Here is a 25,170-nt window from a genome sequence, read left to right on the forward strand (position 1 = left end):
GCGATTTTATCGCATTTGGTGTGGACGTACATTTACATTTCAGTTTATTTTCACTGTAAATTTCAATACTAATCATAATTTATTAATCTTTAGTTTCTGGAATAATACAAATGTAATAATGTTAATATCAATGCTAAAAGATGCTGCTCAGTAACTTGATGTTTAAATCCTTTTACACACCAGAGCATCCATAACCCTTTCCTCCTCAGATCGGTGTCATCATCTCTCTCTCTCTCTGTACTGAAACAGCTCTAGTGATTCTGATGTTTGTTCTTAATCAGGAGCTGCAGGAGAAATTTATCTCTCTAATGAAGAATGAGCTGAACACATTCAAGAATCTTCTGAGTCCAGATTTCCCAGCATGCTCTGAGGGAGAGGTGGATGATGATCAGAGGGAGGGGGTGCTGAAGACCACACTGCACATCCTGAGGAACATGTATCAGATAGACCTCGCTAACAAACTAGAGAGCCGTAAGAGTTCTGGGTCATGACCATGAGTACCAACTTAAAGTGCTAATTTATTTCCTCAGTAAAGTTGGATTTGATATAATAAACAATATTTCACTGGATTTTGTAATTATACGATAATATATCATTATGTATGATTTTAGCACTACTACCACTACAACTGTTACAAAAACACCACTCTGCTATTTTAACATTACATTATTTATTTACTATATCAGAGTTGTGCTATACATAGCTCTTTGATTAATAATCAAAGCTAATTATATTTTCCTTATTTTCTTTCTCTATTATCAGAATTGGCCCCAGCATGTCAACAAAAACTCAAATCCAAACTTAGGGATAAATATCAGATAATTAATGAAGGAATCTCAGGCCCTGTAAAGTCAGCATTTCTTAATGAGATCTACACAGAGCTGTACATCACAGAGGGAGGAGGTGGAGACATCAATCAGGAACATGAGGTGAAGCAGATTGAAGCTGCATCCAGGAGAAGGGCAACACAGGAAAGTCCAATCAAATGCAATGACATCTTTAAACCCTTACCAGAACAGAACCGGCCCATCAGAACTGTGCTGACTAAAGGAGTTGCTGGAATTGGAAAAACAGTCTCTGTGCAGAAGTTCATCCTGGACTGGGCTGAAGGAAAAGTAAATCAGGACGTTCTCTTCATATTTCCACTTCCTTTTAGAGAACTGAATCTGATGAAGGAGACAAAGCTCAGTCTGGTGAATCTTCTTCAGCGCTTCTTCCCAGAAACACAAGATTTAAAACCAAGACATTATAAGAGCTACAAGATCATGTTCATCTTTGATGGTCTGGATGAGTGTCGACTTCCTCTGGATTTCCAGAACAATGAGAACTTGGTAAATCTAGAACAAAAAACCTCAGTGGATGTTCTGCTGACGAACCTCATCAAGGGGAATCTGCTTCCCTCTGCTCTCCTCTGGATCACCTCTCGACCAGCAGCGGTCTGTCAGATTCCTCCTGAGTGTGTTGATCAGGTAACAGAAGTGCGGGGTTTCAGTGACCCTCAGAAACAGGAGTACTTCAGTAAGAGAATCAGGAATCAGGACCTGGCCAACAAAGTCTTCACACACATCAGGTCTTCAAGAAGTCTCTACACCATGTGCCACATGCCGGTCTTCTGCTGGATTACAGCCACTGTCCTAGAGAGAATGCTGAGTGAAGCTGAGAGTGGAGAAATCCCCAAAACCCTGACGCAGATGTTCACACACTTCCTGATCTTTCAGATCAAACACAAGAGCCAGAAGTACAGTGGGAAAAGTGACATTGATGTTCAGCAGACTAGAACAAGTATCCTGGCTCTGGGGAAACTGGCGTTCCAGCAGCTGGAGAAAGGAAACCTGATCTTCTGTGAGGAAGATCTAAGAGAGAGTGGCATCGATATTAAAGACGTGTCAGTGTACTCAGGAGTGTGTACCCAGATCTTCAGACAGGAACATGAACTGCTGAACCTGGGGAAGGTCTTCAGCTTTGTACATCTGAGTTTTCAGGAGTTCCTCGCTGCTTTATATGCGTTTCTCTGCTTCATCAACAAAAAGGATCTGAATCAGCAAATCACTAAAAACCAAAACTCTGGACTATCTGAACTCTTCAGCAAGTCAACGATGACTGACTTTCTCAGCAGTGCTGTGGATAAAGCCTTACAGAGTGAGAGTGGACACCTGGACCTGTTCCTTCGTTTCCTTCTGGGTCTCTCACTGGAGTCTAATCAGACTCTGTTACGAGCTGTACTGACACCGAAAGAGAGGATCTCTCAAAGCAATGAGGAATACATCAAGAAGAAGATTGAGGAGAACCCTTCCCTGGACAAATCCATCAATCTGTTCCGATGTCTGAATGAACTTAATGATCACTCTTTAGTGCAGGAAGTGCAGAAATACCTGAGTGAAGGGGGTGACCGTTGTCTTCAACAGGCCAGACTCTCTCCTGCTCAGTGGTCAGCTCTGGCGTTTGTGTTGGTGAACTCAGGAGAAGAGCTGGATGAGTTTAACCTCAGTAAATATCACACTTCAGAGGAGTGTTTGCTGTCGGTAGTTAAAAGATCCATAGGAGCTGTGTAAGTTTTATCATTCAGTCCTTCACACTGTTTGTAATAAAGTGCTGATTTTAGCAGTTTTTAATAAAATTCATGGAATCACTTTATTCACATATTGTTACACCTTAGTATGAACAATTATTATCTTAGTGTGTGTAAAAAAATTTCAGTTTCTATTTAAAACATTCTCTCTTTTCCAGACATTATCTTAATTTAATAATGAAACCCTCATTTAAATCTAAATGGTAGTAAAGTTAATAATTTCTGTCTTAGACAAATCAGATATGTGATGCTCATTGCTATCTTACAACCTGCGAACAGTCTATTTTCACACCTTCAATCTGAATCGTTTTAAAGAAAATGGTGCAAATGAATATATCTAAACTGATGGGCGTGTTTATCTGGAAAATCAGGTAAATTTCTGACGTATTGCTATTCGCTATCACAGGTGCACTACTGACTAAATACAACCTAGACAGACGCCAACAGTCAGACCTTCATCACAGCGTCAACCAGCAGCTCAGTTTCCTCTGCTGAGAAGCGTTTGTTGGAGGTTCCAGGTAGCTGCACGGTTAAAATAGCAATCCGCCAAAGTCAGAGCTCACCTTTATCTTAAAGAGAATGATGAGCAAGAGACACTCTGATTGGTTTATTTAATGCTACGCCCAGAATTAACCACACCAATGATTAATTAAGAGAATTAGTACATGCCTTTTGCACGTTTCAACAGCAAGGTGTACTTTTCTCATTATTACGATAGAAAAGACACACTGATGCACTAATCCAAGCTGCATCGTTGATGACTCACCTTTAGATTGCTCAAATAGGGTCTTACAAAAAAAGATTTTGCAGGTTATGGGATTTCTGTAGTTAAAATAAATGTACATCCTCTGCAGTCAAAGTCTAGAGTAGTATTGGGCATTGGGTGTTGGCTTCTGGGACAGTAAGTCTGGAACCTGTGAATGAGTTTTATTAATTTAAGTCATTACCCCACACATTACTCTTATCATGAATCATAATTTTTTTAGGGTGAAGAGAACAACATCTTCAGAGCCCAGTGGAGTGTTTACGAAGAGTGACTGGTCTAGGGATTTTTCTTATAACTTTAACGGCAAAGCTGTGACCTCTGTCCCACAGTGAGTGAAACGTTAAAGCCTTTTTTAAACTGATTTTTACTGTAATGTACATTTGTTGTTTTGGGGTGGGGTGTATTGTGGTGAGATGGGATGTGGTTGGGTTGTTATGGGATGGGGTGGGATGGGTTGGGTTTTTATGGGATGGAGCGAGGTGGGGTGTATTGTGGTGAGATGGGATGTGGTTGGGTTGTTATGGGTTGCGGTGGGGTGGTGTGTATTGTGGTGAGATGGGATGTGGTTGAGTTTTTATGGGGAGGGCTGGGATGTGGTTGGGTTGTTATGGGATGGGGCGAGGTGGGGTGGGGTGCATTGTGGGGAGATGGGACGTGGTTGAATTTTTATGGGGAGGGCTGGGATGTGGTTGGGTTGTTATGGGTTGCGGTGGGGTGGGGTGTATTGTGGTGAGATGGGATGTGGTTGGGTTGTTATGGGATGGGGCGAGGTGGGGTTGGGGTGTATTATGGTGAGATCAAGTCAAGTCAAGTCAAGTCAAGAGGCTTTTATTGTCATTACATCTGAGTACAGGTACACAGTGTAATGAAATTACGTTCCTCCGGAACCATGGTGCAACATGGAACAACAAGCATTAGACAACATAAAGTGCAGGAGTGACGACAGTGCAACATAAAATTATAACATTAAATAACAATAAATACAATAAATACAAAGGACGAGACAATTTAAAGACAGGACAGTGCAGTACCGATACGGTATAATAAAGTGTATAGTGGGGATAAGGTGCAGAGATGTGTAACATACTGTAACATATAGAACATATATAATCACAGCAGTTACTGAGGTAGAGTTTATAGTTTTTAAGAGCGCAGCAAATTGCTGAAGGGAATAAAGTCATGTCAGCCTCTGTGTGCTGAGTGTGAGTGTGTGTGTGGGTGAAGTTCAGTTCTTTGTGAGTGTAAAGGGGGGGGGTGTACAGTTTAGTTTTGTGTGAGTGTGTTGGGTGTGTGGTGGGTGGGGTGGGGGTTCAGTTCTGTCTCTGTGCGTTGAGGAGTCTGACTGCCTGGTGGATGAAGCTGTTGCAGAGTCTAGTAGTGGAGGCTCGGATGCTCCTGTATCTTCTGCCGGACGGCATCAGAGCGAAGAGTCCGTGTGAGGGATCGGTGGGGTTGTCCACAATGCTGGTGGCTTTGCTGATGCAGCGTGTGGTGTAGATCTCGGTGATGGAAGGAAGAGAGATCTTCTGTAGGGTCTTGCGGTCTGAAGTGTTGCAATTCCCAAACCAGACGGTAATGCAGGTGCTCAGGATGCTTTCTACAGTCCCTCTGTAGAACATGGTGAGGATGGGAGGTGGGAGATGTGCTTTCCTCAGTCTCAGCAGGAAGTAGAGGCGCTGCTGGGCTTTCTTAGTTATGGAGCTGGTGTTGAGGGACCAGTTGAGGTTCTCTGCAATGTGAACACAGAGAAACTTGGTGTTTTCCACAATTTCCACAGCAGAGCCGTTGATGTTCAGCGGGTGGTGGACACCTGGAGCTCTCCTGAAGTCAACGACCATCTCCTTGGTTTTATCCACGTTTAGAGATAGGTTGTTGGTTCTGCACCAGTCCGTCAGCCACTGCACCTCCTCTCTGTATGCTGACTCGTCATTCTTGCTGATGAGGCCGACTACAGTTGTGTCATCAGCGAACTTGATGATGTGGTTTGAGCTGTACTTTGCAGTACAGTCATGAGTCAGCAGAGTGAACAGCAGTGGGCTGAGCACACAGCCCTGGGGGGCGCCGGTGCTCAGTATGGTGGTGCTGGAGGTATTGTTTCCAATCCTGATTGATTGTGGTCTCTCAGTCAGGAAGTCTAAAACCCAGTTGCAGAGGGAGGAGTTCAGGCCCAGCAAGCTCAGTTTTCCGATCAGATGCTGAGGGATGATGGTGTTGAATGCTGAACTGAAGTCGATGAACAGCATTCGAACATAGCAGTCTTTGTTGTCCAGGTGGGTGAGAGCCAGGTGGAGCGCAGTAGAGATGGCATCGTCTGTTGATCTATTTGGACGATACGCAAACTGCAGAGGGTCCAGTGAGGACGGGAGCTGGTTTTTGATGTGCCTCATGACCAGCTTCTCAAAGCATTTCATGATGATGGGAGTAAGTGCGGACTGTAGTCATTAAGGCAGGACACTTGAGACTTCTTCGGCACAGGGACGATTGTGGTCGTCGTGAAGCACGTCGGCACGATCGCAGTGCTCAGAGAGATGTTGAAAATGTCCGTGAGAACATCCGTAAGTTGTTCTGCACATCCTCTGAGCACTCTGTCAGGTATGCTGTCTCGTCCTGGGGCTTTAAGTGGGTTGACTCTGAGTAGAGTTTTCCGCACATCAGCTGAGGACAGGCACAGTACCTGATCGTTTGGAGGAGGTGTGGTCTTCCTTGCTGTCGTGTAGTTCTGTGCTTCGAACCTTGCGTAGAAGGAGTTCAGTGCATCTGGAAGGGAGACATCACTGTTACAAGCAGGTGGAGGTGACTTGTAGTTGGTGATGGTGTGGATGCCCTGCCACATGCGCCGAGTGTCAGCAGTGTCCTGGAAGTGGGCGTGGATTTTCTTTGCATAGGTGCGCTTTGCCTCTCTGATCCCCCGGGAGAGCTTGGCTCTAGCTGTTCGGAGGCCAGCCTTGTCCCCTGACTTGTAGGCTTTGTCTCGGGTTCTCAGCAGCACACGCACCTCTGCAGTCATCCACGGCTTCTGGTTGGGGTGGGTTGTGATGGTTTTGGAGACAGTAACATCCTCAATGCACTTGCTGATGTAGCCAGTCACTGAGCACAGTGTGCTCAAAACAGTCCTGAAGAGCAGAGATGGCTCCTGGAGGCCAGGTTGTTACTTGCTTCTTCTCTGATTTGGCGCGTCTGATGAGCTGTCTGTATGCTGGGATGAGCATGACAGAGATATGATCAGAGTAGCCGTAGTGGGGGCGGGGCTCTGCTCTGCACGAACCGGGAATGTTAGTATACACACAATCGAGCAGGTTAGCTCCACGGGTTGGAAAATCCACATGTTGGTGAAAGCTGGGCAGCAGAGCCTTCAGATTACTGTGATTGAAATCACCAGCAACAATAAACAGTCCGTCGGGGTGTGAGTTGGGATGTGGTTGGGTTGGTATGGGATGGGGCGAGGTGGGGTGGGGTGTATTGTGGTGAGATGGGATGTGGTTGGGTTTTTATGGGGTGGGGTGGGATGGGTTGGGTTGTTATGGGATGCTATGAGTTGGGCTGGGGTGTATTGTGGTGAGATGGGATGTTATGGGATGGGGTGGGATGGGTTGGGTTTTTATGGGATGGAGCGAGGTGGGGTGGGGTGTATTGTGGTGAGATGGGATGTGGTTGGGTTGTTATGGGATGGGGTGGGATGGGTTGGGTTTTTATGGGATGGGGCGAGGTGGGGTGTATTGTGGTGAGATGGGATGTGGTTGGGTTGTTATGGGTTGAGGTGGGGTGGGGTGTATTGTGGTGAGATGGGATGTGTTTGGGTTGTTATGGGTTGCGGTGGGGTGGGGTGGGGTGTGTTGTGGTGAGATGGGATGTGGTTGGGTTGTTATGGGATGGGGCGAGGTGGGGTGTATTGTGGTGAGATGGGATGTGGTTGGGTTGTTATGGGATGGGGCGAGGTGGGGTGGGGTGTGTTGTGGTGAGATGGGATGTGGTTGGGTTGTTATGGGATGGGGTGAGGTGGGGTGGGGTGTTTTGTGGTGAGATGGGATGTGGTTGGGTTATTATGGGTTGCGGTGGGGTGGGGTGTATTGTGGTGAGATAGGATGTGGTTGGGTTGTTATGGGATGGAGCGAGGTGGGGTGGGGTCTATTGTCGTGAGATGGGATGTGGTTGGGTTTTTATGGGGAGGGCTGGGATGTGGTTGGGTTGTTATGGGATGGGGCGAGGTGAGGTGTATTGTGGTGAGATGGGATGTGGTTGGGTTGTTATGGGGAGGGCTGGGATGTGGTTGGGTTGTTATGGGATGGGGCGAGGTGAGGTGTATTGTGAGATGGAATGTGGTTGGGTTGGTATGGGTTGCGGTGGGGGGACGTTCTGTATGCTAACAAGCTATAAGATAATAAGCTAACAAACTAAACTAAGCTCAAAATGCTAAAAGGAATATAATCTAAAGAATTCTAAAAGATCAAAACGAAATAGTGAATCCTCAATGCAGTAGCTTAAAGACAGAATATAAAGCTTTACTAGATTTATGAATCTTAAAAATTATGAATCTTAATTCTAATAAACAAGGCATATTTTGCCCTAAATGTTTATTTCCTGAAAGGACATACAGCTAAATGGGATAGATACTGAAAAGCGATACTGAAAAGAGATTCTAGGCTTTAAAATGGCATATTGGGTGTCCATAACCATTTGCGCCTCTAAAAGGGGGCCCCCAGAATTTCTAATATGTTGAGAGGACTCTGACTAAAGTTCAATATATTTGAAATATTAATTAAAAAATATTTAATTAGAGGGCCCAATTCATCACAAAACATCACAAAAAAATCTGGATTTTCATGGGCCCCTATCCCTACTCGGGCCCTGGCCTTGCCAAAACCACAAAATGTGTCATGTATCTTGTGGACAAGGACCTGGAACTGTGTTCCAGCGAATTACAATTAAATTAGAATACATTTAGAACTCATTGGTTTAAGTCTCTCTGGAAAACGCTCTTTTATTTCTATTTTCTATTTCTATTTTGTGATATAATTATAATTTTAATTTTAGAACAAATTAAGCATTGTCACAGTGGTTCAAAGCAATAGATTCAAAGGTGACGTCATTATACAATACACAAATATCTGTGTGACGACATCTTTGTTTTCAATGTTAGTGTCACGTTCTGGTCGTGTTTCTGTTCTGTTCTTATGTCTCTGTGTGTTTTCCCCCCACGTGACCCGTGCTCCTCTGTGTTTCTTCCCCAGTATATTTCCATTCACGTGTGTCCCATTTCTAGCTCCGCCCTTACTCCAGGCGTTCGTGTTTAGTGTGTGTTTCCTGTTTGTATAAATAGCCCTCCTATGTCACTTTGTCCTCGTCGGTCTTTGCACTAACCTCTGTCGTTTTTTTCTCAGCGTTTCTGTGTTTCTCATTGTCCTAGTTTCTTGTTCCGTGTTTTATTCCTAGTTTAGTGTTTATCTTCTTGTTTATTCCTAGTTTGTTTTCCCTTGTCTTTATCTTGTTTATTTCTCGGTTCTCCTTTGTTATTTTCTAGTTCCTCGTTTATTTCCTTGTTTTGTTTTATTTTCTTTATTTAGCATTAGTTAACGTTATTTGTTTGTTTCTTTGTTTTCCCTCCGTTAGCCTCCCTGTTTGTTTGTTATTTATTATCTCTTGTTTGGTTAGGTTTATGTTCTCTAGTCTCACTCGTTTGTTTTGGTTTGTTTCTTTGTTCTTTGTTTATTTGTCTGTTATTTATTTAATAAATTATATTTTTATTTACCTGCATTTACATCTGCCTCCACGTTTTCCTGCCTGCACCATCCTGACAGTTAGCCAGTTGAGTTCTGTTTCTCCTTTGAGAAACATTTAAAAAGTATTTGTTTATTGCAGGTGTTAATTATACATCAGTCTTTGAAATTGACCTGTAGTATTTTTTATATGTTTCATTTTATTAGTAATCTGAACTTTCATATTTTGTTGCATTCTAAGCTCCTAGATCAGTTGATTTATTCATATAGATTTTCTGCTCTTCCACAGAGAGAAGAAAAAAAGAGAAACACTGGACCACATATTCAAGGTTAGTCGTAAACCATATACAGTGCTGTAAAAAAATAATTTGCCCCCTACATTTTTTTTGTTTTTGCTTTTGCTTCTGTTTAACAAACACTTTGCTGTGATTATGTTGCTTGGGGTACAGATTAGAACAGCTTGAAAAAATTTCTCAAGCCAGGTCCCCCTAAAAAGAAGGAAAAGTGGGAGGACCAGCGGCCAAATCTGAACTGAAAGTGAGGTAAACGATAGTGAGAGTCTGTGGTCTTCAGTAGAAATTAATCTTCAACAAGAACGCTGATCTTCAACAGCGTTCCAGGGGTGGTTTGAGTCTTTATAGTAGATGGTATACCGAGTTGGCATCTGTCAGCTCATGGTCGTCACAGCAGATAGGGGCCGCCCAGACGAAGAACATGAACACCAGAGAGATGCAACCAGCTGGAGGAGAGAAGCTTCGACCGAAGAATGCAGCACCCGAGGAAAGAGTGAAGAAAACAGAGTCCGCCTCGCTGGCAGGGGTCGAGGGAACAGAAAGGAGCCGTCGCGACCATTAATAGTAAATGTAGTCAAAGTCAAAGTGTTTTTTATTGTCATTTCAGCTATATACAGAGTACACAGTGAAACGAAACAACGTTCCTCCAGGGACCATGGTGCACATAAACACAGTGTAGACAGAACAATAGCGCAACAGTACAAAAGTGCAGACAGACAATACAACACAATACAGACAAAGAATAATAAATAACAAGACAGTGTGCAAATTATGCAGTGTGCAAAAAAGACCAGTGAGGTAGTAATTACTCTATTACCCAGTGTGCAATAGAGTCCAGTGAGGTAGTAGGGTTTTTAGTGCTTTCCATTTTCTGGGGTAAGTGGGGTAAGAGTGTGTGTGCATGTACAGAAAAACCAACTTGGTGCTCTTAACAATCTCCACAGAGGACCCGTCGATGTTGAGTGGAGAGTGGGTGTGTTGTGCTCTCCTGAAGTCAACAACCATTTCCTTTGTCTTGTCCACATTCAGGTGAAGGTTGTTGACTGTACACCAGTCTGTCAGCCGCTGCACCTCCTCTCTGTATGCTGACTCGTCGCCTTTGGTGATGAGACCCAGCACGGTTGTATCATCGGCGAACTTGATAAAGCTGTTAGAACTGTGTTTTGCAGCACAGTCATGAGTCAGCAGGGTGAACAGCAGAGGACTCAGGACACTGCCCTGGGGGGCCCCAGTGTTCAGTGTGATGGTGCTGGAGGTGCTGCCCCCGAACCGGACTGACTGGGGTCTCCCCATCAGAGGGGAGGTGTTGAGGTCGAGCGAGCTTAGCTTCCTGGTGAGGTTCTGTGGGATGATGGTGTTGAATGCTAAACTGAAGTCTATAAACAGCATTCTGACGTAAGTGTCCTTCTTCTCCAGGTGGGTGAGGGAGAGATGAAGGGTGGTGGTGATGGCATCGTCCGTGGAGCGATTGGGATGATACGCAAACTGCAGGGGGTCCAGTGAAGAGGGTAGTTTTGTCTTGATGTTCCTCATGACTAGCCTTTCGAAGCACTTCATGATGATGGGTGTAAGTGCAACGGGACGGTAGTCATTGAGGCAGGACACTGTGGACTTCTTCGGCACGGGGACGATGGTGGTGGACTTGAGGCACATTGGGACAGTGGCGCTGCACAGGGAGATGTTGAAGATGTCCGTGAGAACATCTGTCAGCTGGTCTGCGCACTCCCTGAGCACTCTGCCGGGGATGTTGTCTGGTCCTGCAGCTTTCCGTGGGTTGACTCTGCGCAGAGTGTTCCTCACGTCCACTGCAGTCAGGCACAACACCTGCTCGTCCGGCTTGGGCATGGTCTTTCTCACCATCGTGTTGTTTTGTGCCTCAAACCGTGCATAAAACTTGTTCAGGGCATCAGGGAGGGAGGCATCACGTTCACAGGACGGTGGCATTGTCCTGTAGTTGGTGATTGCCTGGATGCCCTGCCACATGCGCCGCGCGTCACCCGTGTCCTTGAAGTGGCTGTGGATTCTCTGGGCGTGTGCTCACTTTGCCTCTCTGATGGCTCGTGACAGGTCGGCTCTCGCTTTCCTCAGGGCCACCTTGTCACCCACTCTGAAGGCGGAGTCGCGGGTCCTCAGCAGCGCACGTACCTCAGCAGTCATCCAAGGCTTCTGGTTTGGGCGTGTGGTGATGGTCTTGGAGACAGTGACATCATCAATACACTTGCTGATGTAGCCAGTGACTGATGCTGCATACTCCTCCAAATCAACAGAATCGCCTTCAGTAGCAGCCTCCCTAAACATGTCCCATGCAGTGCACTCAAAACAGTCCTGAAGTGCATATAGTTCCCACTCACTTGCCCTTAGTACATCTACCCCTTTTAGGTATGTGTCTGTTTTTACAAAACTGGCAATTGTTATGAACCATACCTGTAGTTGAATCTGAATATCACATAAAACATGAAAGTTAAATAGCAGTACTTTCAGCATAGAACAATGACACTAAAAACAATCAAGTAACCAGCTTTACTTGCCCTTCTTTACACTTTTTTTCTTATTGGATCCAGAAACTGTGCTGGGATTATTATGCCCTGTGAAACCACAGCTTGGTATATTGATCACTAGGGGCCCTAGCGTACACCCTGAGCAAGGTGCGGTGCAATGCTCATTCCTATCTTACGCCCAGTTAACAATCTATTGTCACGCCTTGCATCGAAGTTTAGGAATATATCTACACTGATGGGCATGTTGGTAAGGAAATGAGGTGTGTTCAGGTAAATTTCTGGATTGTTTCAAGTCAAGTCAAGTAGTTTTATTGTCAATACTGCATATGTACAGGACATACAGAGAATTGAAATTACGTTACTCTCCTTCCCAATTTTACAGCAAGTACAGATAATAGATATAATAAACGAGAATGGGAGACACTATGTGTACAATACAGCAGGGACACAAATAGACATACATGAGACAGAAACAAGGTGCAGTGGTGTGGGGGAGGAATAGATATATAAATATAAGTAAATAAGTAAAAATAGATATATAATTATAATATAAAAGAGTGGGAGACACTATATGTTCAATACAGCAAGACACAATAAACATACGTAAGACAATAGTGCAATATTGATGGTGATTGAGATGGAATGACAGTAAAAATAGTAAATAACAGTAGTGCAAATACGGTATATGGTATATTCCATCTTTGTAACAGAAAACACAGGAGCTCCACTGACTGAATACGACCTAGACAACAGTCAATCGACAGAGTCCATTCCTATCTCAGATATGCAGGTGCACTCAGAGTCCATACACCCCAGTCATTAAATACACACATGTGTAAATGCAGCAGTGTGTAAACCTGACATTTACCTCAACAATGAACATGTTCAAGAATACAACAACATTGCTAGGGGTGCAGAGTGGTCTATCGGTCTAAAGTGCTTCCAATATGTTTGAGAGCTCGCTGGTTTAAGTCCCAGCCGTGCAGCTTGTTATCAGCTGCCAGAGCCCTGAGAGATTAAAAGATGCTGGCGTACCTTTACAGCGTAGAACTCTGAACTCGCAGAGTAGTTACCTCTCCTCCACACTGTTAAGATACGAACGCGCCAAAGTCAGAGCTCACCTGTCTCTTAAAGGGAATGACAAGTGACACATTGATTGTGTTTTCCAAAACACACCCCTGATTAATTAAGATAATTAGTTTTTGCCTTTTGTGCTTTTTGGGCTGTACGAGGCATATTTTTTGTGCCATAATGATACCAAAGACACACCAACAAGCTCTCTATAGATCGCCAAAATATATCCCTTGAAGTTAAAAGTTAATTCTGCATGGGCTCACTGTGGGGTGAGGAATCATTCTGATTTGGTCCTAACTAATCTGTTTCTTTTAAGATGTGCCAATGGAAGGTTATAAGTTGTATGACCTTGTCGTTTTGGTCGGGCCACTGACTGTACCTGTATCTATGTTCTTCACCCAGACCCTCTGTCCTAGCTACTAGCCTATGTTTAGCCCTTGTTTTGTGTCTTTAGTTGTACCAGAAAGCCTGTTTCTGCTTTAAAACCTGATCCTTACTCCTAAAATCCTGGAGGTCGAGCCATCCTGGCTGAAGTTTCTTCTGATTAATTGGCAAGGGGGTCCTGATGTTGTGGCCCATCAATAGCTGCGCAGGGGACGATCCATGTGCTAAAGAGAGCTTTTTCAGGAGACAACCCTCTCAGCTTCAACATTATTTTGTGGATAATGAGGGCTGCTGGTCGTCTGAGTAATGTAATTGTCTCTGGAAAAGGCTGTGAATTCTGTAGTGTAGTCCGTACAAAACCAGCAGATTCTGATGATAAAGCCAGTAAGGATGAAGTGTAGGTGGAAGAGCTGTCCTGCTATTGAAAACCCTGTTTTTACTAGTTTACTAGCCGGTGTTGTCAGTGTTCTTCCTGTGCCTGATTTGTGCTAGCTTTGCATCTGATGCTCGAAACTGTCCAATTATTTGGTGGATGTACATGCAGACATTCTTCTAGCTGTTTTTTTCTCTGTTGTGGGCACTGCCTCTATTGGGGCCCTAGTTTGCGTATGTGCAGTGAATAAGATCTTTCCTGCAACATATTCAGTTTTATACCTGAAGCAAAAGAGTTGCAATCCGAATCTCAGAATGCATGGTGGCAAGTCGTCAAGGACAATGCTGCCTAGCAGGAAAATGAGTGGCTTATGACCAGTGTGTATAAGTCCAACCTGACTCAATAAGACGTTCACATGCCCAGGTCAGTGTGAGTGCTTAATTTTAAATTTCACTCAGTATGTGTCTAGCTGCATGAAATAAAGGCAACAAGGCACCAATTTCCTGATGGTTGCCTTTGAAATAGAACCCCAGTACCTTCGAGCCCAGTCAGCCACTTTTGGAAGTGTTACGGTGCTAACGAAATTCCAAATGTTGTAACAGTATCACCAAAATGGGGTGATAAATGTTGTCAATGGGACTGATTGGGATGACCTGCCAAACACTCCATGGGCTTCTCAATTGGTTCAGTCACCTCCCTTTACCCCATCCTTTCAAGTTCTGCTTTGACTTTGTCATACAATGGCAGGGGTTCATGTCTTGGTAGAAAGAAAAGCTTTTGAATAGTTTTTGGCTGGGATAACTGTCAAATCTCCACCTGTATCCAGTTTGTAATGTCTTTGCAATTTATCTTCAGTGTCTTTTTCCAGTTTGTAGACTTCGCTCCTGCGGACAATGCTCTAAAAAAAAGAAATCCTTTTTATGTTTTCTGCACTCTCTTGTGGCACAGCTGATTTTTGTAAAATCCTTTTTATATTTTCTGCACTCTGCCTCTCTTGTGGCAAAAGATTGCTGTTTCTTGATTTCCTCATGCTGTCGTATTAGCAAAACTGCTTCTTTCAATGTTAATGCACTGTCCATTTGTAGCTTTTTTGACAGTCCAAGATGTAGTATTCCCTCTACTAGTCTATCTCTTATGATTTCTTCTTGTAGTGTGCCGTATTGACAGTGTTCTGCTAGTTTGTAAACTTCAGAGATGAAAGATTCTGCAGATTCCCTGTTTCTTGGCATTTTTTGTTAAAATGATCTTTCTTATAGATTTCCCTATAAAGAACTTGTCAAATGCTACATTTATAGTTTTATATTTCCTTTTGTCAGCCCTGCGTAATCTTACTTAATCTCAACTTCTTCCAAACACTGCACTGAAAAAAACTCTGTTGGATTTACATGAAAAAGTATGTACATTGGTTGCACATAATAATAGTTGTGTTTAAAAAAAAAGAAGAATATACTCATCTATATATTTTTTTGGTTCAGTGAACATGACTTTTTAAACTATTTTAAAGCTATTCTATCATATGCAATATAGTCAAATGCAATTGGTTAACCCAACATGACTTTCTTATATTATTTTAAAGCTATTTTTTCATGTAAATCATAGTCAAATGCAATTGGTTAACCCAACATGACTTTCATATAATATATATATTAGATCCTTACAATTGTAGTGAATTATTTCATACACAAATAACGCAATTAAAATGACTCATTAATGCAAAATATTAAATTATGCTTTGTTAAACCAATGTTTCTTTCATGTGAAACACACAGTGTGGTAAAATGACCTAACCTCCATAAATGATTTCTAACTATTATAGGAGAGCTTTGGCATCCTTCATGCATAATATGTTATTTTTTTAAACTGATCTATTATTTAATCCTTTCAAATGTGAATTATTTCCAGGTGATGATAAGAATGCTGATTTCTGTAATTCACACAAAAAAAGAATCAGCAAAGTGTTCTAATATAAAATCTAATACAGTAAAATTCTAAATGTTATCATATATTTTTTATGTCCACTGCATTGGAAGCCTGGGCTTAATTTTCAGAACTGATATTAACCTGTTTACTTCTTAAACCATGACTAAACCATCTAATTAACTAACTAAATAAAGTGTTCTTAATTCGATAAAATAAATAAAAATAAGCCCTTGCATTTCATAGAGTGCTGCCTTGCAGTACTACAGTTGCTGTTTTTCCAGTGCAGTTGTTCAAGCTACTCTTATATTTGCTGGTAAGCTTTTTCATTGATATGTAAATGTAGGGTCTGAAAGGGTTAAATAAGACATTTTTGTATATTCCTCTACGTTATCCAGCCTAGTCCTTTACATAAACAGTTACAGAAAATTTGTGCATTTTTCAAGTCAAGTCAAGAGGCTTTTATTATCATTATATCTGAGTACAGGTACACAGTGTAACGAAATTACGTTCCTCCGGAACCATGGTGCAACATGGAACAACAATTACAGTACATAACATAAAGTGCAAATGTGTAACAAATGTGCAACTTAGAACTATAACTCTTCAATAAATATAAAAGACAATTTAACAGACAGTGCAGTACCAATACGGTAAAATGAAATGTGAGTAGTGAGGATAAGGTGCAGAGATATGTAACATAGTGTAACAAATAGGCAGGGCTGGACTGGTAATGTGGTGTACGGCCGACAATCCTCTGGGGCCGATGCTGGATGGATTTTTTTTTTCTTCCTTCTGTTTTTTCTAGGAGACCAGCCCATAATTTAGAGTGGGCAGCTCATTGGGCCATTTTTGCATGGTCCGCTGTAACTCCCACTACGTTCAGTGTTAAGCGCTTATGTTAAAGGAGAGGAAGCATGGAAAAACAGAAGCGGCAGAAATGGTTGTGCAGAGAAGTTACGCGCGAAGAAATTCACTGTAGATGCTAAAAAATGTCTACTGTAGGTGAAGACAGCAGCAGCAGACAGGGAGAGCAAGCTTGTGACGGAGAAACCGAGGGACAGACTGAGCAGGAATGTGTAGCACATAAGCAGGTAGTAACGTTAGTAACATTAGTAAAGTTAGGATTACACAGGGACTTTGAGGTGATGTAGGTAACGTTAGTAAAGTTGGGATTACACAGGGACTTTGAGGTGATGTAGGTAACGTTAGTAAAGTTGGGATAACACAGGGACTTTGAGGTGATGGAGGCAACGTTAATAAAGTTATGATAACACAGGGACTTTGAGGTGATGGAGGTAACGTTAGTAAAGTTAGAATAACACAGGGACATTGAGGTGATGGAGGTAAGGTTAATAAAGTTAGGATACACAGGGACTTTGAGGTGATGGAGGTAACGTTAGTATAGTTAGGATAACACAGGGACTTTAAGGTGATGGAGGTAACGTTAGTAAAGTTAGAATAACACAGGGACATTGAGGTGATGGAGGTAAGGTTAATAAAGTTAGGATACACAGGGACTTTGAGGTGATGGAAGAATGTTAGTAAAGTTAGGATTACACAGGGACTTTGAGGTGATGGAGGTAACGTTAGTAAAGTTAGGATTACACAGGGACATTGAGGTGATGGAGGTAACGTTAGTAAAGTTAGGATTACACAGGGACTTTGAGGTGATGGAGGTAACGTTAGTAAAGTTAGGATTACACAGGGACATTGAGGTGATGGAGGTAACGTTAGTAAAGTTAGGATTACACAGGGACTTTGAGGTGATGGATGTAATGTTAGTAAAGTTAGGATTACACAGGGACTTTGAGGTGATGGAGGTAACATTAGTAAAGTTAGGATTACACAGGGACTTTGAGGTGATGGAGGTAATAGATAGATAGATAGATAGATAGATAGATAGATAGATAGATAGATAGATAGATAGATAGATAGATAGATAGATAGATTGATGCTTTATTGATCCCAGAGGGGAAATTCCAGTTAGGAAATTCCAGTTTAACGTTAGTAAAGTTAGGATTACACAGGGACTTTGAGGTGATGGAGGTAACGTTAGTAAAGTTAGGATTACACAGGGACTTTGAGGTGATGGAGGTAACATTAGTAAAGTTAGGATTACACAGGGACTTTGAGGTGATGGAGGTAACGTTAGTAAAGTTAGGATTACACAGGGACTTTGAGGTGATGGAGGTAACCTTAGTAAAGTTAGGATAACACAGGGACATTGAGGTGATGGAGGTAACGTTAATAAAGTTAGGATTACACAGGGACTTTGAGGTGATGGAGGTAACGTTAGTAAAGTTAGGATAACACAGGGACTTTGAGGTGATGGAGGTAATGTTAGTAAAGTTAGGATTACACAGGGACTTTGAGGTGATGGAGGTAACGTTAGTAAAGTTGGGATTACACAGGGTCTTTGAGGTGATGGAGGTAACGTTAGTAAAGTTATGATTACACAGGGACTTTGAGGTGATGAAGGTAACATTAGTAAAGTTAGGATAACACAGGGACTTTGAGGTGATGGAGGTAACGTTAGTAAAGTTGGGATTACACAGGGTCTTTGAGGTGATGGAGGTAACGTTAGTAAAGTTATGATTACACAGGGACTTTGAGGTGATGGAGGTAATGTTAGTAAAGTTAGGATTACACAGGGACTTTGAGGTGATGAAGGTAACATTAGTAAAGTTAGGATAACACAGGGACTTTGAGGTGATGGAGGTAGTAAAGTTAGGATTACACAGGGACTTTGAGGTGATGGAGATAACCTTAGTAAAGTTAGGATAACACAGGGACATTGAGGTGATGGAGGTAACGTTAATAAAGTTAGGATAACACAGGGACTTTGAGGTGATGGAGGTAACGTTAGTAAAGTTAGGATTACACAGGGACTTTGAGGTGATGTAGGTAACATTAGTAAAGTTAGGAATACACAGGGACTTTGAGGTGATGGAGGTAACTTTAGTAAAGTTAGGATTACACAGGGACTTTGAGGTGATGGAGGTAACGTTAATAAAGTTAAGATAACACAGGGACTTTGAGGTGATGGAGGTAACGTTAGTATAGTTAGGATAACACAGGGACTTTGAGGTGATGGAGGAAACGTTAGTAAAGTTAGGATTACACAGGGACTTTGAGGTGATGGAGGTAACGTTAGTAAAGTTAGGATAACACAGGGACTTTGAGGTGATGGAGGTAACGTTAGTAATGTTAGGATAACACAGGGACTTTGAGGTGATGGAGGTAACATTAGTAAAGTTAGGATAACACAGGGACTTTGAGGTGATGGAGGAAACGTTAGTAAAGTTAGGATAACACAGGGACTTTGAGGTGATGGAGGTAATGTTAGTAAAGTTAGGATAACACAGGGACTTTGAGGTGATGTAGGTAACATTAGTAAAGTTAGGATTACACAGGAACTTTGAGGTGATGGAGGTAACGTTAATAAAGTTAGGATAACACAGGGACTTTAAGGTGATGGAGGTAACGTTAGTAAAGTTAGGATAACACAGGGACATTGAGGTGATGGAGGTAACGTTAGTAAAGTTAGGATTACACAGGAACATTGAGGTGATGGAGGTAACGTTAATAAAGTTAGGATAACACAGGGACTTTAAGGTGATGGAGGTAACGTTAGTAAAGTTAGGATAACACAGGGACATTGAGGTGATGGAGGTAACATTAGTAAAGTTAGGATTACACAGGAACATTGAGGTGATGGAGGTAACGTTAATAAAGTTAGGATTACACAGGAACATTGAGGTGATGGAGGTAAGGTTAATAAAGTTAGGATAACACAGGGACTTTGATGTGATGGAGGTAACGTTAGTAAAGTTAGGATTACACAGGGACTTTGAGGTGATGGAGGTAACGTTAGTAAAGTTAGGATTACACAGGGACTTTGAGGTGATGGAGGTAACGTTAGTAAAGTTAGGATTACACAGGGACTTTGAGGTGATGGAGGTAACGTTAGTAAAGTTAGGATAACACAGGGACTTTGAGGTGATGGAGGTAACGTTAGTAAAGTTAGGATTACACAGGGACATTGAGGTGATGGAGGTAACGTTAGTAAAGTTAGGATTACACAGGGACTTTGAGGTGATGGAGGTAACGTTAGTAAAGTTAGGATTACACAGGGACTTTGAGGTGATGTAGGTAACGTTAGTAAAGTTATAATTACACAGGGACTTTGAGGTGATGTAGGTAACGTTAGTAAAGTTAGGATAACGCAGGGACTTTGAGGTGATGGTATGGTAACGTTAGCTCTATTACATGAGAATGATGAGAAATGGCTGCTAAAAATAGGAAACGGTCAAGAATGAGAAGTGTTAGATGAGCAGTAAGTGTATATTTTAGGCTACATCATTTTATTGTAGATATTTGGGTTAAAGGTGTTGAAAAGCTGCATAGTTTGAGTTTTGTAGCCTCTACGCTGTGGATCATCATGTTTTAAAATGCACTAAAACAAGTGAAATAACAGATTTTAAAACTGATAAATGATCAGTTAACTTCAAAAGTAAGTAATATAAAAGTAATATTAGCAAAAGTTATGCCCACACTGAATAAGAGTAAAACAGTGTCAAATGCTTTTAAAACATAGTTGCATCGCATGAATTCATAAAGCAGCCCTGTTTGTAGCCTGATACAGATACATGTTATAGCTGTTTAAAGGAGGAAGCACCTTTAACCTGAAGAATTAGAATTTAGCTGTTATATCAGAAAAATTCAGAAAATACATATAAGACATGATTTAATAAAATTGATGTGAAATCTATTGAATTACACAGAGCAGACAAAAATGGTGGAGTTAACACTAGACAAAACAAATGACTAAACATCTTATATTTAACATGATACATTACGCTCCTCTGTAACCCCACATACATAAATTACAAGTTGGTTGTGCTCCGCTTATTATGAGGGGCCGGTCTAAACCAAAAATGCCAGGGCCGATTTTTTGTCCCAATTCAGCCCTTCATATAGGTACACGTGCATAATCCCAGCAGTTTTTTGGGATAGAGAGTTTATAGTTCTTGTAGATGAGCAGCAAATATTACGTAGATGTGGGCGCTGGTTTAATACACTTTATATGATTTGAACATGTTCAGATAAGGAATACAAATAAATTATGTAGAATATATGAAATGTATTTTTATTTTTTTCAGTGTGTCTAAGACTGGATTCTGCACTTCTGACACCATGTACTATGCCTCAGGTTAGCATTGTAGAGCACTCAGACAGGAGAAACTTGCTGTCACGTCAACCCTACACTTTTAATGAGACCTTACAAACACACAGGTCCATCTTTCAATGTGTCCTACCTACATAAGTAACCAATCACTTTCCCTCAGTACAGAATGATGCGCTGGCAATTACTTTCAGTGAGTCTTTCACATCTCTGTGGAGAAATTTTGATCCACTTTTCTTTGCAGAATTGTTTTAATTCAGACACATTGCTGGGTTTTCCAGCATGAACATCCTGTTTAAGATCATCCACAGCATCTCATTCAGACTTCAATTCCAAAGTGGACCTGCTGGTGTACTTCGGATTATTGTCCTGCAGTCATACGTGGGTTCTATCAGTTCCATCAATTACAGCAAGGCCCTGAAGCAGCAAAGAAGCCCCAGAACATCACACTACCACCACCATGTTTTATGCTCAGTATGATGTTCTTTTTCTGAAATTGTGTCAGTTTTACACCAGATGTAATGTGACAGAGTTTAAAACTTACCCAAATCAAGATTCAAGGAATCAAGATGTTTGTTGGTAAATATGCGCTAGGCCATTTTCACCTAGTCTCTTTTGTATTATTGAATCATTAACACTGACCTTATTTTTTCACATAGGGCCAGATTGAACTTGATTTTTTTGCCTTAAAGGGATAGTTCGGTATTTTTGACATGAGTCTGTATGGCATCATCATAACCAGTGTCGTGCATCCACACTGACTTACCCCCCACAGCGTCCTGTGAGCCGAGTTCTTGTCCAGTTTAGGTCAAAGCGAAAGTAGTCCGGCATGTTTGCTGGGGTCAGGAAAATAACTCCTTTTTCTTCCCAAAGCAGTACGTGTTCAAAAGAGTGATTTATTTACATCACAAAAAACTAACCCTGCAAAAGTCACGCCTCGTAAATCACTTGGGTCCTACTTTCTCTCATTTCGTATCAGTGCGAGTCATACTGACAGCGAGCTGCGCACGCGTCAACTTGTTCTGTGTTTTGGCAGTGCTTAGCAGCTGTGTTCAGACTAGCAACGCAAACGAGCTAACTTTACGGAGAAGTCTATTGGCTTTTATAAGCTTTGTAAACACATATATATATATATAGCTAGGTGTGTGTGTGTGTTAAAATGGTGCGGACTTGTGACTATCCAGGCTGTAGCAACAAAGATGTGGCTGATTCTCCGCAGAGTTTTCATCGTTTTCCTGTGACTGATGTTGCTCTGAGGAAACTTTGGGTACTAGCGCTGGGCAAAAAAAAGGAAAAAAGTTCTCAACACACCAGCATTCAGGAGTGCAGGGAAGTCACTGTTGTTTGTGATGCAAGCAGCTGCCCCGCTGACATCCTCATCAATGGATAGGTCTTGCATCTCGGGCATAACTAAGTCCCTGCAACAGTAGCATTCCACCTCGGTCTGCATTATTTCGCATTGAAACAAGTGCACCAGGATTTGTCGGCCACCCTGGGTATCGCAGCTCCAGCAGTGGCTCCAGTTTCATCTTCCACCACTTCTCTGTCCACCCTCTCTCTTTCTGCCCGATCTAATTCCATTTGGCGAAGTTCAACATCTGTATACTCGGGTTCATAAAGATATCCCCGTGGCTCTGAGCGGTGATCAATGTTTTCCTCGTCACTCTCTTAGTCAGACATGTTCTCGAGGCGAGAAGTAAACAAAGCGACCCAAACACGTAGGCTAGCTGTCAGGTTGCAGCGCTGCGCGCATTGATATGGAACGAGAGAAAGTAGGACCCAAGTGATTTACGAGGCGTGACTTTTGCAGGGTTAGTTTTTTGTGATGTAAATAAATCACTCTTTTGAACACGTACTGCTTTGGGAAGAAAAAGGAGTTATTTTCCTGACCCCAGCAAACATGCCGGACTACTTTCGCTTTGACCTAAACTGGACAAGAACTCGGCTCACAGGACGCTGTGGGGGGTAAGTCAGTGTGGATGCACGACACTGGTTATGATGATGCCATACAGACTCATGTCAAAAATACCGAACTATCCCTTTAATAAATGAAATCATTTACTCATATTATTTTGTATAGTTTGATAATCTAAAAAAATGTATGACGAAGCAAAATATAGCTAATTTGTATGGGGGCAAATATTCCTGATTTCTTTTATTTCTCTGATTAAAGCCACTTTACAAATGTTAAACTTTGCTAATACTAATGCTAAAACATTTATTATAACTGTAATATGGTTAATAATAATAATAATAATAATAATTAAAATTTAAATTAAATTTAAATTAAAATGATGCTCAGTAACTTAATGTTCAAGTCCTTTTCACACCAGAGCATCCATAACTCTTTTCTCCTCAGATCGGTGTCATCATTTCTCTCTCTGCACTGAAACAACAGTGATTCTAATATTTGTTGTTAATCAGGAGCTGCAGGAGAAGTTTATCTCTCTGGTGAAGAACGAGCTGAACACATTCAAGAAGCTCCTAAGTCCAGATTACCCAGCATGCTCTGAGGGAGAGGTGGATGATGATCAGAGGGAGGGGGTGCTGAAGATCACACTGCACATCCTGAGGAATATGAAGCAGACAGACCTCGCCAACACACTAGAGAGCCGTAAGAGTTCTGGGTCATAAACCATGAGTACCAACTTAAAGTGCCAATTTATTTCCTCAGTAAAGTTCTGCTTTTTAAATTGGAATAATAAACAATAGTTAACTGGATTATTATAATAGTTATATTATATTAATAGTTATGTTATATAGGTAGTTGACATGACGTGGACTTTGGTCCAATGTGTCAAATATAAGTATAAAATAATACGTCAAAAACTGCGATGATATTGTTTAGAAAGTGCTGTTTTATATGAACTTACAGAGCATTCATGGGATTAACATTTATTTTTTTTTACAATTTTCAGTCAAACCAGAAAAAGCTCATATTTCACAAAGTTAGATTTTGAATAAAAACATGCTAATTAATGCATTTTTTGTTCAATCAATTATATATTAATAATCAAGATGTCTACTTGTGAGTCTACTTAGCTAAAAGTTCGGGCATAATATTTTGAAGCCACCCTTAACTAAAACATTTTGTCCCAAAAATGAATGTCATATGGTGTGATGCCATACTCCTTTTTTAAACGGGCTATTGTTTAGAGACTTTTAGGGAGTGGGGGTCTTCCTTCTTTCAGGAGGAAGAACAACACATCAGAAGGCCACTGGAAGTTACAGGGTGAATTATCGCTCTCTATTCTTTTGGTGTGACACATTTTACACAAAAATACTCAAATTAAATTATGTTTCAGTCAATATTACCTTTAAAACTATATTGTCATATTGTAGTTAGCATGGTTTTATGATGCTAGCATAAAGCCACATTGCTTAATGTCATGCTAAGTACATAAAAACATCATATGGCGTGACAATGTCATACGGTGTGACAGGGTTTTCTCATCACACCATATGATTACTTTGTCACGCTATGTAATATAAACTGCATTTAAATACATAAATAATGCTATTAGATACATATATTATTGCTAATAAATAAGTTTTTTTTAAATATTTCATCCTTTTAGCACATTTTGATAATATATTATTTACAAATTTAGTATCAATATATCACCTCAATTTACTTCCCTATTATCTACAGTTTCAAGCTGAATCCATGTTAAACTACAGAATTTTGGGATTCAAATGTTTAGTTTAAATCAGATTTCAGTAGATGATGAGAGATGGCAAGTACAGAAAGAACAAGTAAATACAGAGAGATTAAATGCAGATTCTGTAATTGTTACACCTCAGCCCATGTCTGTCCTGTGTTTTTCCCTCTTTTGGTTTTCTGTGCTCCTGCCCTGTTTTCCTGTCTTGTGTTTCCAGCCATGTGCTTTTTTGAGCACATGGCATTGTTTTGTTATTGTTCTGTCTCCGCCCTAGCCCCGCCCTAGCCCTGCCCAAGCCATTAGTGTTGTCACCTTGTGTCTCATTTGTAACTCCGCCCCCTCATTACCTCCAATGCTTCTCAAGACCTAGTTTATCTTTTGTTTTATAGTCTTTAAGTGTTTACTTTAAGTGTTTTCTTTGTCTCAGTTTTTGGTTTGCTTTTTTTGTTATGTCTAAAAATAAATATGACTTGCATTTGCATCCGGCCTCCTCCTCCTTGTTACAGTAATTAGAGAGGAGGTCCTGAGTAAAAGACGAACAAAGTAAATGGAAACATTGAACTTTTTAACAGTGTTGCAGGGTGCTGCATCAAAAAGTCTATGCCAGAAAAATAGCTCTACAAAAGTTCAATGATAAACAAAGATTATTAGAATTCATGTAGCTAACATTCAAAATATTCAATAAAAATGCAAAAAATGCAACATCTAATAAATATAATGTATTAGTTTGCT

General features: G+C 41.3%; 1 protein-coding gene and 1 long non-coding RNA gene across 3 annotated transcripts in view; both read left to right on the forward strand.

The window, feature by feature from the left end:
- Positions 1 to 9,360: 9,360 nt before the first annotated feature.
- Positions 9,361 to 25,170, forward strand: part of LOC125802163 (NLR family CARD domain-containing protein 3-like) — a 36,623-nt gene continuing 20,813 nt past the window's right edge. Inside the window, exons 1-2 of the mRNA XM_049479200.1 lie at positions 9,361 to 9,378; positions 23,201 to 23,390. Of these exons, the coding sequence (XP_049335157.1) occupies positions 23,354 to 23,390 (37 nt within the window). The 5' untranslated portion in view covers positions 9,361 to 9,378; positions 23,201 to 23,353. The remainder of the gene's footprint in view (positions 9,379 to 23,200; positions 23,391 to 25,170) is intronic.
- On the forward strand, positions 18,104 to 19,743 carry LOC125785742 (uncharacterized). Of its 2 annotated transcripts, XR_007428084.1 has the most exons (4): positions 18,104 to 18,252; positions 18,439 to 18,975; positions 19,504 to 19,590; positions 19,639 to 19,743. It is a non-coding gene; the product is annotated as an uncharacterized LOC125785742 (long non-coding RNA). The 2 variants fall into 2 exon arrangements; XR_007428083.1 differs by lacking the exon at positions 19,639 to 19,743 and having other exon boundaries at positions 19,504 to 19,632.

Source organism: Astyanax mexicanus, chromosome 1, assembly GCF_023375975.1.
Source record: "Astyanax mexicanus isolate ESR-SI-001 chromosome 1, AstMex3_surface, whole genome shotgun sequence".
NCBI lineage: Eukaryota > Metazoa > Chordata > Actinopteri > Characiformes > Acestrorhamphidae > Astyanax > Astyanax mexicanus.